At 43.1% G+C, this 13,928-nt stretch overlaps 1 protein-coding gene and 1 long non-coding RNA gene across 3 annotated transcripts in view; one reads left to right on the forward strand and one right to left on the reverse strand.

The window, feature by feature from the left end:
- The window catches only part of LOC117777309 (vascular endothelial growth factor C-like), a 25,534-nt gene continuing 11,606 nt past the window's right edge, over positions 1 to 13,928 (reverse strand). The window contains exons 7-8 of the mRNA XM_034611999.1: positions 6,983 to 7,184; positions 1 to 2,392 (exon numbers count right to left, since the gene is read on the reverse strand). Of these exons, the coding sequence (XP_034467890.1) occupies positions 2,281 to 2,392; positions 6,983 to 7,184 (314 nt within the window). The 3' untranslated portion in view covers positions 1 to 2,280. The remainder of the gene's footprint in view (positions 2,393 to 6,982; positions 7,185 to 13,928) is intronic.
- LOC117777331 lies at positions 3,480 to 8,413 on the forward strand. Of its 2 annotated transcripts, none has more exons than XR_004616577.1 (3): positions 3,480 to 3,647; positions 6,989 to 7,221; positions 8,264 to 8,413. It is a non-coding gene; the product is annotated as an uncharacterized LOC117777331 (long non-coding RNA). The 2 variants fall into 2 exon arrangements; XR_004616578.1 differs by having other exon boundaries at positions 8,267 to 8,413.

Below are 13,928 nucleotides of genomic sequence, written 5' to 3' on the forward strand. Positions count from 1 at the left end.
TCTGCTCTCTGGCTTGGATGCGAGTCATTACCAGTCAGACTTAGTCACTGTAAAGCAGCCTAATGATGCAGACAGGCGAATGTTTTGGCTGTGTGATAAGACCGACTGTCACAGGGGCCAGACTGAAAGGCGATCACTCCATTTTCCATCTGTGTCTGAGTCTGAAGAAGAAACAAGAGAAAGCAGGGAGAGTCAGGTTCCCGCTCACAGGTGGGTGCATGTGCGTCTGTTGACTGGCAGGTGGAGGTTTTTCTTCCACTGGATTTTAATTTGAAACATGAGCCAGGTAACGTGTGTTTATCATCACGCAAAGGAGCAGTGACACGTTTTTAACTCCTGTTATCTATTAGTATTGGATTATATGTGTTAGGATACCGCATACTACATTTATGAAGTAGTATTATAATAAACACATACCTGTTACTTGACCTGGGGGATATAACTTACTGAAAAATAGAAACAACACACTGTTCATCCTCTGAATTAAGTCTTATTACAATTCAGTGCGTTATATTCAGGGGTTTACAGACAGAATAAAATAGAAGTACATCAATACTGAGTAAGTTGGTGACTGTATTAACGCTTATCCACTTGTGCTATTGTTTCAATAGCTAAACGTATACAGCAGTTCTCTACACAGTGGTTTAGCATTCAACATCATCTCATAAGTGTCACACTTATTGTCACTTGGCAGGAAAAGTAACAGTGTTGCTTCAAATACAAAATAAAATCTGAAATAGTATTTTTTTTATGGTTTGAAAATTCCACAGTTTGGTTGGTGGAGAATCAAAAATGCTCTTTGTGGGTTGAGTTGTTCTGGGAAAATGCAATAAGGTTATTCATGAACATGAACAAAACCGGGACAAAAACATGAGTGTGACAATGCTTTTAATCATCACTTCAGAACTACTTTAAATATTTAATCATAGCAACAATATCATTTTTCTCTGTATCCATGAAGCAAAAACACTACAATCGTTTCTACACTGCACTTAATCTTCATCTTAACATTTAGGGTATTTCTGAGCCAGAAGATCATAACATTTGAAGCTGAGGCGTTTTATATGACTTATTAACATCAATCTTTTGCAGTGCAGGAAAAGTTGACATTTAAAATTTTCAATTTCTCCATAATTAAAACTAGCGGAGTACAAAGACATGTAAGCAAAACAATATTTAGTTATGATTGTGACTTAAATACAGTATTATACAACAACGCACGTCCCTCCTTAAAATATCACTGTTTTAAATATGAAAAAAAAAAAGATTTAAATATTTACAAAATATTTTACATAGAATGTGTAAAGTTAAATTAGAAGAAGAACTAAAACTACCCAAGTGTTGCCATCCATTGTGAATGGATTCAGCCGTGTATGAAGGGAATCTTCAAAGAGCAGCACTGCAGTAGAGGCAAGTAGAAACTGGAATAAAATAACTGTGGGGAGTGTTTAAATTAGCTTTTAATGAAACGGGCTCTGGCATTAAACTGCTTTTCTGTTATTTAAAAAAATCAAGGACGCCGCACCAGCAAGGAATCATGATGTAAAAAGCGTGCCAGAATAAAAACCCTCAGCTGCAGTAAGGGATTCACTCCATCCCTTTTTAATACAAACACGCTCATATTAAAATCTGTTATTGGAAATTGTCGCTGGTGCTTTGAATGGACCAGTAAAATATATTATCACTTCTGCTAAAAGAGTTCTGCAAAAGTAAATCCTTCAACCTCTCAAATATGTCACGACTCTGCTGCCTGTTACCAACAGCTTAATCTGGGTGGTGGGGGGTGGGGGCATGCAGCCTGCTCTGTTATTATCCTGTTCCACTTTCCATTTCACACGGTCGTGGTTGAGTTTCTTGCTCAAACAGGCTGCAGCTGGGACGAATGCTGACTAAGGTTCTGGTTGGTCCATCCCGCCCACTCTTTGCAGCATAGTTTTTAGGAATTGTGACGGGTTGTTTGGGCAGACGGTGTCCAAGAGAGTCATATATATCCTCATTTCCTCGTCTTTTACCGGTTTTACTGCATGTGGGTGGACTAATTGTTTCATTGGGAAAAGAACCATTCTCCTGTAGCTTACTGGAAGAGCATTAGAGCGCAGGCCGCCTAATTAAAACTCCTCCAAGTGCTCCTTGTAGTCTGCTGTAATCCAATACAAGTAAATGTAATTCCTGTCCTCCATTCAAAGAGTTATGTCTGCTTCCTTTGTTTTCAGGCCAAAGAGTTTGAAGCCTCGGGTCAAAGGGCAATCACTCCTGCTCCACTGTCGGGCCTTTGATTGGTTATTTCCACTCAGGCCTCATGTAGTCGGGGATGCACTGGCAGACCTTGAGGCTGTAGTAAAACCCCGGCGAGCAATCACCTTTGGACTTTCTGCACGGCAACCTGTAACAACTGGACAAGAGGGAGGACAGTGTGAGTGAGGGCCAGAAAAGGCAACATCAAGAGGAGGATGAAAAGGAGGGGAAGTAGAAAAAAAAGAAAAGAGTGGATGAAAAGGAAGAGGCGTAGGGTTTTTTTCGAAGGGAAGAGGAAGAGAGAGGAGCAGGGGGGAGAAATAAAAGAGACGACACAGGGGAGACAATATTCTCTTGGCGTGCATACTATTGATGATTCAGATCTTCACATCCCTTCTGGATACACCCTAATCCAAGTTTTGTTTGTGCACGCATCAAAAGATTCTGTGTGTGTGTGTGAGAGAGAGAGAGAGCAGGAATAAAGGCCACATTCTAGGAACTCTCTCCTTCAAAATCACAGTAGGTGTATGGTCTTCTGTGCACCGCCTCCTGTGACCAGATGTTGAGTCAAACCAAAATATAGACAAAACAATGAATAGAGTGAGGGAGAGGAATAATAATAATATCCCACACTGACCTCATATATATCGCAGAGATGGACTGGGAGGTACCAGCTACTTGTGTGTTCATGTACAAGTATATAAAATGTACATCCTCAGGTAATACTTTATATACTGCCTATATAAATATGTTAGTTTCTGGATGTTTTACTTCACGTAGGTTTATTATTTTTAAACAAATAAAGACACACAATCGCTCTTATGCCATTTTAAAATTAATATTCGACTCAAGTGCTAATCTTAAGAAACAGGGATCCTACAATTAATGTGCTTTGGTTGTTATTATGCTGGGGTGCTTCTTAATTTGCTTCTATTAATCTGCTGGGTTTTTGTTGTTATTTTTTCAGGCTAGATCCATTTCTACTTAATGCAATCCAATGACTATTAACAAAAAATGGACGACGCGTGTGCATTCCCACGCAGTTTTAAAGTTTAAATAACCTGGATACAGGCGCCGCCATGTTTTGCCCTGGTGACGTCAGTAGCCGGAGTCTGCGCAGTGGACAGCACGCGCTCTCTGACGTTTGTTCCCGCCAATGCACCCGCGCAGCCAATCGCAGGGCAGCATTCACCTGTCACTCACAAGCTCCCGCCTCCTCTTTGCCTATCTTCTTAAGAAGATTCAATTGTCGCCGTTCCGGATTTTTTAACGTCGACTATTTTAACTTGTAACCGCTGGAATCGACGCTAAACGCGTTTTAAACCAACCGCGAAGAAAAGGAAGATTTAAAGGAGACATTTTTGGAAACTTTACGGGACTTAACGCCTGATACGTGCCGTGACCAACCTGAGGTGAGTTAGCTTCCCCCGCTTTGCTTACAATACTTATGCTAATCCGACATTTTAGGTTTTCAGCTTTAGCTTTAATTTGGTTGACATTTGTTCTTCTCAGCAGCTCCACTCCTGTCTTATAATTATAATATATCTTAATATAATGTTTTAAATGTTGAGAGAATGTGTCTTCATCTTTATTAAATTGTATTTTATCAGCTAGCATGAGACATTTTATATGCTGCCTCATGCTAACTTTTGCTGTGTCACTTCAGTTATGCTAGTTCTGTGTGGCTAATTCTGGTGATGAGCATGTGCTAATATCTGTTTAGCTGTAGTAACAAGTAACATTTTAATCATTAATTATCTCTTCACATCGAACTAAAATGTTTCAGTTGGTGAGTAAATGTTTGTTCATCTTTATTAAATTTTGTTTTATCAGCTAACATGATACATTTTATATGCTGCCTCATGCTAACTTTTGCTGTGTCACTTCAGTTATGCTAGTTCTGTGGCTAATTCTGGTGATTAGCAGGTGCTAATATTTGTGTAGCCGTTGTAACAAGTACTTTTTACTGGGAACTAGCTTTGTGTGACTAATGCTGCATGTACAAAAATGTATGTCATTGAGAAAATGTGTCTTCATCATTGTTAAATAGTAATTTATCAGCTAACATGAGACATTTTATATGCTGCCTCTTGCTAACTTTTGCTGTGTCACTTCAGTAATGCTAGTTCTGATTGGCTAATGCTGGTGATTAGCATGTGCTAATATCTGTTTAGCTGTTGTAACAAGTAACATTTTATTCATTATCTCTTCATATCAAACAAATGTTTCAGTTGAGTAAATGTGTCTTCATCTTTATTATATTATATTTTATCAGCTAACATGATACATTTTATATGCTGCCTCATGCTAACTTTTGCTGTGTCACTTCAGTTATGCTAGTTCTGATTGGCTAATGCTGGTGATTAGCATGTGCTAATATCTGTTTAGCTGTAGTAACAAGTAACATTTTAATCATTAATTATCTCTTCACATCGAACTAAAATGTTTTAGTTGAGTAAATGTGTCTTCGTCTTTATTAAATTATATTTTATCAGCTAACATGAGACATTTTATAAGCTGCCCCATGCTAACTTTTGCTGTGTCACTTCACTGATGCTAGTTCTGCGGCTAATGCTGGTGATTAGCAGGTGCTAATATTTGTGTAGCCGTTGTAACAAGTAGTTTTTACTGGGAACTAGCTTTGTGTGACTAATTCTGGTGATGAGCATGTGCTAATATTTGTCTAGCTGTAGTAACAAGTAACATTTTATTAATTAATTATCTCTTCACATCAAACTAAAATGTCGGTCATTGAGAGAATGTCTTCATCATTGTTAAATAGTAATTTATCAGCTAACATGAGACATTTTATAAGCTGCCTCTTGCTAACTTTTGCTGTGTCACTTCACTGATGCTAGTTCTGCGGCTAATGCTGGTGATTAGCAGGTGCTAATCTGTCTAGCTGTTGCAACAAGTAATTTTCACTGGGAACTAGCTTTGTTAATGTGACTTGTTTTATTCATTAACACCACATTTACTTTTATAATCAGTGAATTTTGAATGCAACTATTTACTACTTACACTTTTTTTTATTAATTATCACTTCACTTATGTTAAGTTCTTTAGTTTTTTGGTGTAATGGTATAAAAACCTCTAATCCTATGCACAATATGTTTGGTTCTGAATTTTGGGTATGTTTTTCTCCATGTAAGTGTATTATGTTTTTACACAGTCTTTTACTTTTACAAATACTCTAAATCTTATTTTTTGCTCAAAATGAATTATCTACTATAAATATATATTTTTTAATTAATTATGCTTTCTTGGAAGAAATCCATAGTAACTGGGCGCTAATATTACAACTAAGGAAATGTACTAATTCATTCTCAGCTCAACAGGCCTGATATAATTTAACTTTGTCACAAATAGAGTAAGTTTTAGAAAGTTCCATCAACGGTCGCGTGTGTATTTCTGTGAACTTTCCTATATGTTTAAAAGCCACGACTATAAATCACTCCTTTTACAGTCTCATGTCTGCTCATGTTTTTCTTTGTGCCTGTCACTCCATCTGTCTCTTAGCCTGCCCGCCTGTCTGATGGCTGCTCTGTGCACTGTCATCAAGTTCACTCAGTCTCTGTCTCTCTGCAGGCCTCTGGGTTCAGAGGAGGGTTGATCTCTAGCATGCTTGCTGTGGGAACCGCAACATGCGTGCTGAAATGAACACGCAGCTGAGACCATGGTCAAATGTTTAGGGCGCCCTGTGTCCATAAAAGGTTGTGTGGAAACTTGTTGGCAAAAGTAAATGGAGAAAGAGTTTTCCATTCTTTAGTATGGAATGCTTGACATGTCCATTGAGATTTTGCTTTTTTTCTCCCCTCTGACATTCTCTGGAAGCTCAGTTGTTTTACTCGCTCCCATGGTGAACACGCAAGGACTGACCAGCCAAACTAGTCCCAAAAGCCCAGAACACAGGGCCAGTTTTCCCACTGGTTGACAAAAAATGTACTTTTGAACTGAAGAGTTTTCACATGTGCATCACAAATCTCTGGTCCACTGGAGAGGTGGATGTGTTCAGATAATACTTTACCTGTATGGTACTTATTTAAACAAACTAATTTGTTAAAATAAGTTTTAAAATGGCTTAAATTTATTTAACTGTATTTTTACCAATTTAATTCAAATTAAATCTTATCCTCTAGTTTCTACTCTGCCAATCGGACCCTTTATTTTCATTTAGTTTTTTGTATTTACAATAATTTATTTGTTTTCCATTCTGTTGGCCAGGTATTAAATATTTCAACCATCCAAATTTACATTTTAAGATGGAAAAATAACTGCACAAATGTAAAAAGGAATGCATTTATTACAATATCGATTTTCATTATATTTATAAACAATTTATCACTGGTTTATATGAATATTTTATCTGGTTGCTCCACCTGACATTTATCAGTTGTCACCAGAAAAATATGCTGAATGATTGCCTTTTGAAATGATGCAGATTTTTTTATTTTTTTGTAGCTTTATCCATCATTGACCCAAATGCAAAAGAATGATAATCATGTTTATGACAAAAGTGTGTTTATCCTCTTTTTTACTTGGTGTGGAGGGGGTAATGGTCCTTAAAGTTTGGCAGAGACCCAGAGTGTGGATAATTTTATACCCAAAGGAGACATTCTCGTTACTTGTGCCTCTCCACAGGAGTTTAGAAGTCAGAGCTGAGAAATTGGATGTCTTTGCTCAAGGACACTTAAACCAGTTGCAAATTTGCTGAAAATAAGCCTTGAAACATTCTCTGTTGGCCTACCTGCAGGTGTTGGGGTTGAACTTCTTGCCCTGCCGCAGACATGAGTGTGAACTCTCTCTGCACTGACACAGGCAGGTGTCAGGGTTGAGGGGATGATTTCCAGGACAATCTGCCGCACAGACGCAGCCACACAGGTCTTCATCCCACCGCTGGCCAGCAGGGCACCACTTCCCTTCACCTTGACCTTCACACTGGCATTCACCTGAGAGATTAACATGAAGAGAAAAACAAACATGAAGGTAATTCATGCATTTTGTGCACCTGTCAGTGTTGTTGGGCAAAATTTCCCTATTGTGGTACCAATAAAGGATTCTTATCTTATCCTGCAATTTGTGATGGTCGTGTTTGTACTTGTTTAATATTTGCATAAACTTCCAAACACCTTCTCCCTTTTTTGATCTTACTCCATTGCTTTCAAACGAGGGCTTAAAGATGTGGTAAAGGTTGCCATTATTGTGGACACTTTTTTCATTAGCAATATAAATAACGTATTGAGTATGAAGGCATATTATCAAAGAAAAATCTGATTACAGAGCATTTTTTTAAGTATTTGTTGAACAGCCAAGAGAACACTAATAAGGCTTTAGTATTTTTGTATATTTGAGTACCTAAAACAAACGAACAAAAATGACCATTCCCTACTGGTTTGAAGAGAAAAGATACCGTAATGACACTAATATAAGGCATACACTAATATAAGGCAGCGTTTATTACAACAGAGGTTCATTTCTTTTGGAGTACTTGTGTTATTACTGTATTTTACTAAGTGTTGCATTCTCTGTTGTATGAAGCGTATTCATGTTGCAAGGCTATTTTCCACCCTGTCTAACTTTGGAGTTTATCCGCCTTAAGTGTTTGGTCCAGTTTTAACCTGCTGTAGTCTCTGAATGTTGCCACGGGGGGAAATAAACTCATGACAAGTGAAAACAAGTTCTTGGTGTCAAGTTTTTACTGCATAAATAAACTAGAGAGAAAATCTTTCAAACCGGGGAATACTAAATCTCTCACAGACGATGTGCTTAGAAAGGCTGAAGAATGACAAATGTGAATTTGTACAGAATCTGCTCATAACTGAAGACTTGAGTATAGAGCTGAGAACTGTGGTTCGTAGTGAGTAAGATTGTAATGAGAGAGAAACAATGCGATGCTAGACTCTACCCACATTTTGTATTGAATCTGAACTTGTGATTTTGTAAATGCACAGGTAGATATTGGAATTGCGATTAGATTGCACTGCATTTAATGTAAACTGTTCTTTGTGAAATCTTCTGTCTTTGACAGCAGCACCTGAAACAGATGTACCATTCCTGACCTGCAGCCAGCCAACAGCTATTCAAACCAGCACGTCACCCTCCACCCCCTGAAGTCAGCCCAAGTGTTTGCCTCAGATTTCCATGCTGCCTTGCGACCTGAGCCCTGTTGTCCTCTCTCCAGTGTCATCATTGAAGCCCGCCCAGATAAGTAGTCCATCCTGGCCAATGTCCTGTCAACTCCTTGTTTCTAGTAGGTGTCAGGATCTGCCCCCTCTGAGGGGCTCTTAAGTTACTGTTAACTACATTCTTTGTTGCTCTAGATTTCCTCCTCCAGAGGTTCTTTGCCTGCAACATTGGCCTCCTGCTCTCTCCTGAGGGGTCCCCTACCTCTGCATTATTCTTTACCACTGTTTTCCCCCTGGTCTATAGGTTCTGGTTCTGCTGTTCCTGCACTGTCTGGCCCCCAGCCGTTGCTGACACAGCTGACAATCAAAGTCAACATGCAACTTAAATGTTCGGGTGCCAGAACACCCTCAAAGAGAATTCTCTAACCTAATCACTCTGCATTTCATCATATATACAGTGTCTTCCTGTGATGCCAGCCTCCAGCTTTGTCTCCTGAGAAGTCCCACCAGCCTCTCTTGTCTCCCTGCACCATTGACAGCTGTTCCCACCCGGCCTGGTCACCAGCTACTGTTTTGACAATGCCTGAAATCCAGTGTGCCTGTATTTCTGACCACGCCAACCTGCTGTTGAATGTGTTGATGCCTGCCTTTTTCAGACCATTAAATAGAACTTGCTGATGTCATCGCCCACAATTTATTCCTTCAGAGGGTCTCTTCCTGTGACGTCAGTCTGCTGATCCGTTGCTGTCCTCCTGCTCGACCTCATTAAGTGTCTCTGCCAGACCTTCAGGCTCCTCGACAGGCTCAAGAGAGAAGTCCTCAATGCTATTGCCTCCTGCTGTCTGCTGAGGGATTGAGGAGTTGACAGGATAAGCCACAAAGCCCTGAATTCAGCCTGGTCTCCTGAGGGTGTCCCACGTATGGCCCCAGTAGCACAGTTCACCCAGAGGGTTCTGCCTGAAATGCATTTGCTGATTTTCAACTTGGTTGACTCTTGTTTCCTTTGACAACCCCAAAAGAGAGCCTCTGCCTGTGATGCCAGCCTCCAGCTCTGTCTCCTGAGAAGTCTCACTAGCCCCCCGTTGGCCTCTCGTACTGACAACCCGGCTCAGCTGTTCCCAACCCTGCCTGGATGCTGCCGATACACAGCCTGCAATCCAGTGTTCCGCCTGTATTGAAGCCTGCACTGACGTAATGTTGAATACTGCAACATTACGACAACAATATGCCTGCCCTTTGACAGACCACTAGGATCCAGAGACAACTCACCCATGTCATCCCCCAGATTGTTCCCTGACTGACATAGGCATCCTGCCTTCTCTTAAAGGGATAGTTAACCGAAAAATGCTAATTCACTCTTATCTACTCACCACTATGCTGATGGGAGGGTGGGTGAAGTGTTTGAGTCCACAAAACACTCCTGGCGTCTCAGGGGTAGATGGTGTTGCAGCCAAATCAAATACAATTGAATTAAATGGGACCCCTTCTTCAGACGTAATAAAACAGGAAAAAAAAACATTACATGCCGACATCCTGCTCATGTGGTGTCATCCAAATGTCTGGAAAGCCCCGGCATTCATATTTGACTCGAAATGGCGTCATTTACGTGTTTTTAGCCTAAATATCCTCCTCGCAGCCGCGTTCACGTTTGCACACACCGCACACTGCTCTCAAGCCCTCGCCCAAGGGCACACGCGGGGTGCGCGTCAACATCGATACGTCCGCTAGTGGACTTTTAGACTTAAAACACGGTGTAGATGATGCTGTTACGAGTCGAATATGAATGTTGGGGCTTCTGGATACTTGGATGACAGCACACAAGCCGCATGGACGCATGTTGTGTATTTTTCTTCTGTTTTATTACGTTTGAAAAATGGATCACCATTACTTCTTTTGTCTTTGATTTGATTCCAACACTTTTTACCCCTGAGACTCCAGAAGTGTTTCGTGGACTCAAACAATTTCACCCATCCCTTCATCAGGATAGTGGTGAGTAGATAATGGGGGGATTTTTATTTATCGTTGAGCTATCCCCTTTAAGGGACTGAGCTTCTGTCTACCAGCCCCTCTTGTCTCCCTGGGTAATGCACCCGTGACAGCTGTTCCCACCTGGCCACAGCTACTGTTGAGACACAACCTGAAACCTAGTAGTCTGCCTGTATTGCCATAACGGCGACCTGCTGACGCCTGCCTGTTTCCAGACCACCTACAGAGAGAAGTCGTCAATGCTATTGCCTCCTGCTGAGGGATTGAGGAGCTGATAGTATCCTGATGTGGTGGTTTTGTCCCCTGGTCTATAGATTCTGGATCTGCTGTTCCTGCACTCTGTCCCACAGCCACTGCTTACAAGCCAAGTCAACATGCAGCTGAATGTTCTGGTGCCAGACTGCCCTCACAGAGAATTTTCTCACACAATTGCCCTCCATTTCATCATGTAGAGGGTGTCTGCCTGTGATGCTAACCTCAAACCCTGCCTGGCCACTGCCGATACACAGGCACGCATTGGCGTATTCACTCTGATGCCTGCCTTCAGCCAGACCACTAGGCTCCAGAGACAACTCATCCATGTCATCGCTCGCCATTTCATCCACATGAGGTTCTCTGAGCGCTTGGCATCCTGCTGATCCGTACTTTCGACCAGCAGTTACATCTTCTGTTGCCAGCCTGACACAGCTTACAATCCAAGTCAACATGCAGCTGAATGTTGTGGTGCCAGACTGCCCTCAAAGAGAATTGGCTCACAAAGTAGCCCTCCATTTCATCAGCTCTGTCTCCTGAGGAGTCTCACTTGCGCCCCCACCATCCTCTATGGTCTCCCTGGGTCATGCACCAGTGACGGCTGACCCCACACGGCCTGGCCACCAGCTACTGTTGAGACACAACCTGAAACCTAGTAGTCCGCCTGTATTTCCCACCATGCCAACCTGCTGTTGAATGCTTTGATGATTTCCTGTTTCCAGACCACCTCCAGAAGAAGTCATCGATGCTTTTGCTTCCAGCTGAGGGATTGAGGGGCGAATAGTATCCTGGCTCGTTTCCTGATGTGGTGGTTTTTCCCCTGGTCTGTAGATTCTGGATTTGCGGTTCCTGCACTGTCTGTCCCACAGCTGTGGCTGACACAGCTGACTATCCACGTCAACATGTGTCTTGCAAAGTCTCACTTACGTCCCCACCAGCCTCTCTTTTCTCCCTAGGTCATGCACCAGTGTCAGCTGTTCCCACCGTGCCTGAACTCCAGCCGTTGCTGAGCCACAGTCTGCAATCAAGTGGTTGAGCATTACTGCGCCAAGCGTCAACCAGCAGCTGAAAGTTGTGGTGCAATCTCGCCTGAAAAGAGGACTCACTCACATAATCCCCCTTCATTCCATCGTATAGAGGGTGTCTGCCTGTGACGCCACCCTCCAGCTCTGTCTCCTGAGAAGTCTCACTTGTGCCCCCACCAGCCTCTCTCGTCTCCCTGGGTAAAGCACCAGTGTCAGCTTTGCCCAGCCTGCCTGGCCTCCAGCCACTGCTAGCACAAAGCCCTGGATCCACCCGTCACCTGAGGGTTTTCACCCTGATCCCCTGAGTGTGCTCCACGTATGGCCCCAGTGGCTCAGTCTTGCTTGGTTGCACACCAATGCAACAATTTTCCTGCATGCTACATTTGCTCCAGAGGTCTCTGTCTGAAATGCTGTTGCTGCACTGTTTCCTCTGACAATCCAACCAGAAAGCCTCTGCCTGTGACGCAAGCCTCCAGCTCTGTCTCCTGAGAAGTTTCACTTGCGTCCCTGTTGGCCTCTTGTACTTACAACCTGGGTCATGCACATCCGCTGCCGCCGATACACCTGCCTGCAATCCAGTGGTCTGCATTGCAGCATGGACCAACCAAGCTGCCAGCTAAAGGCACGCATTTGAGTATTCACTCTAATGCCTTCCTTTAGCCAGACCACTAGGCTCCAGAGACAACTCATCCATGTCATCGCTCGCCATTTCATCCACATGAGGTTCTCCGACTAACACCTTGGTTTCCTGCTGATCCGTACTTTTGACCTGCAGGTTACATCTTCTGTTGCCAGCCTGCTCTCAAGACCATCTCAGCAGCTTCCAGAGAGAACTAGTGCCTGCCATCCTCCAGAGTGTCTCGGCCTGCGATGCTGGACTCCCACTCTCTCCGAAGGGGTTGAACATCATTTGTCTTCCGGCTCTGTCACCTGTCTCTCCCATTGTCCTTCAGGTCTTCCTCCAGAGGGTCTTTTCCTGTGACATCAGCCTGCTGATCCAGTCCCTGCTTGGCCTCATTAGGTGTCCCACCTATGTCATCGTTCTTTTTTCACCTCTTTTCCTGTGTTTTTTTCCTGTTCATCATTCAGCTGACACCTTACCTGAATTGTCTGCCTCTGTTTTTTTTTTTTATTGCCCTCCGGGCACAAATAAAGTTGTTTTGAACAATGTTGTTTTGAAATGTTCAACCCAGTGGTCTGCCCTACATTTCTTCCTCTAGAAGGTTATTTGATTGCAACATTGGCCTCCTGATGGATTGGTCCTCCAATAGTTTCCTGATGTGGTTCCACCCATACACTCATTCTTTTCCTCTGTTTTTCCCTTATGCTTTAGATCGTGGTTCTGCTGTGACTGCCCTGCCTGGCTTCCAGCTGCTGCTGACAAAGCTTGCGATCCAGCGGAACCTGTAGATGAACTCGCCCATGTCAACGCCCACCGTTCCATCCCCTCCTGTGTCACCAGCCTGCTGATCCTGTTCCTGATGGGTCTCACTGCTGCTGTTCTCCTGCTTGGCCTTATTAGGTTTTCCTGTCAATGCAATCGTTGTTTTTTCCATCTCTTTTCCTGCTCTCTTGTGTTTTGGGTCCTGGTCATCTGTCAGCTGTTCTCTCCCTGCCTGCTCTCAAGCTACTGATGAGTTTGCAAACCAGTGGTCTGGTCTCATCGCTGCGCCATGTCAACCAGCAGCTAAGTCTTCCGATGGCATCTTTAATCGCCAGACCTTAAGGCTTCAGAGAGAAGCCGGCAGAGTCATTGCCCTACATTTCTTCCTCCAGATTTTCTCCACCTGGCCTCCTGACGTCTTCTGTTTAATTAGTTCTGTTCCTCTGTTTTTCCTCTTGTCTTAGGGTCCTGGTTCTGCTGTCTCTGCTATATCTGGCCCCCAGCGGCTGCTGACATGATTACAATCCAAGTCAACATGCGGCTCAATATGTTCTGGTGCCGGACTGCCCTCAAATAGAATTTGTTCACACAGTCGCCCTCCATTTCCTCATATAGGGTGTCTGCCTGTGATGCCAGCCTCCAGCTCTTTCTCCTGAGAAGTCTCACTAGTGCCTCCACCAGCCTCTCGTCTCCCTGGGTACTACACCAGTGACAGCTGACACACTACCTGCAATCCAGTGGCCGACCATTACTGTGCTATGCGTCAATCAGCAGCTGGCTGATCTGGTGCCATCTCGCTTGAACTCACTCACAAAATCACCCTCCACTTTAATTTCCAGAGGGCCCATGCCTGTCATGCCAGCCTCCAGCTCTGTCTCCTGAGGAGTCTCACTTACGTCCCCACCAGCCTCTCTTGTCTCC

This window comes from Hippoglossus hippoglossus, chromosome 2, assembly GCF_009819705.1.
Source record: "Hippoglossus hippoglossus isolate fHipHip1 chromosome 2, fHipHip1.pri, whole genome shotgun sequence".
Classification (NCBI taxonomy): domain Eukaryota; kingdom Metazoa; phylum Chordata; class Actinopteri; order Pleuronectiformes; family Pleuronectidae; genus Hippoglossus; species Hippoglossus hippoglossus.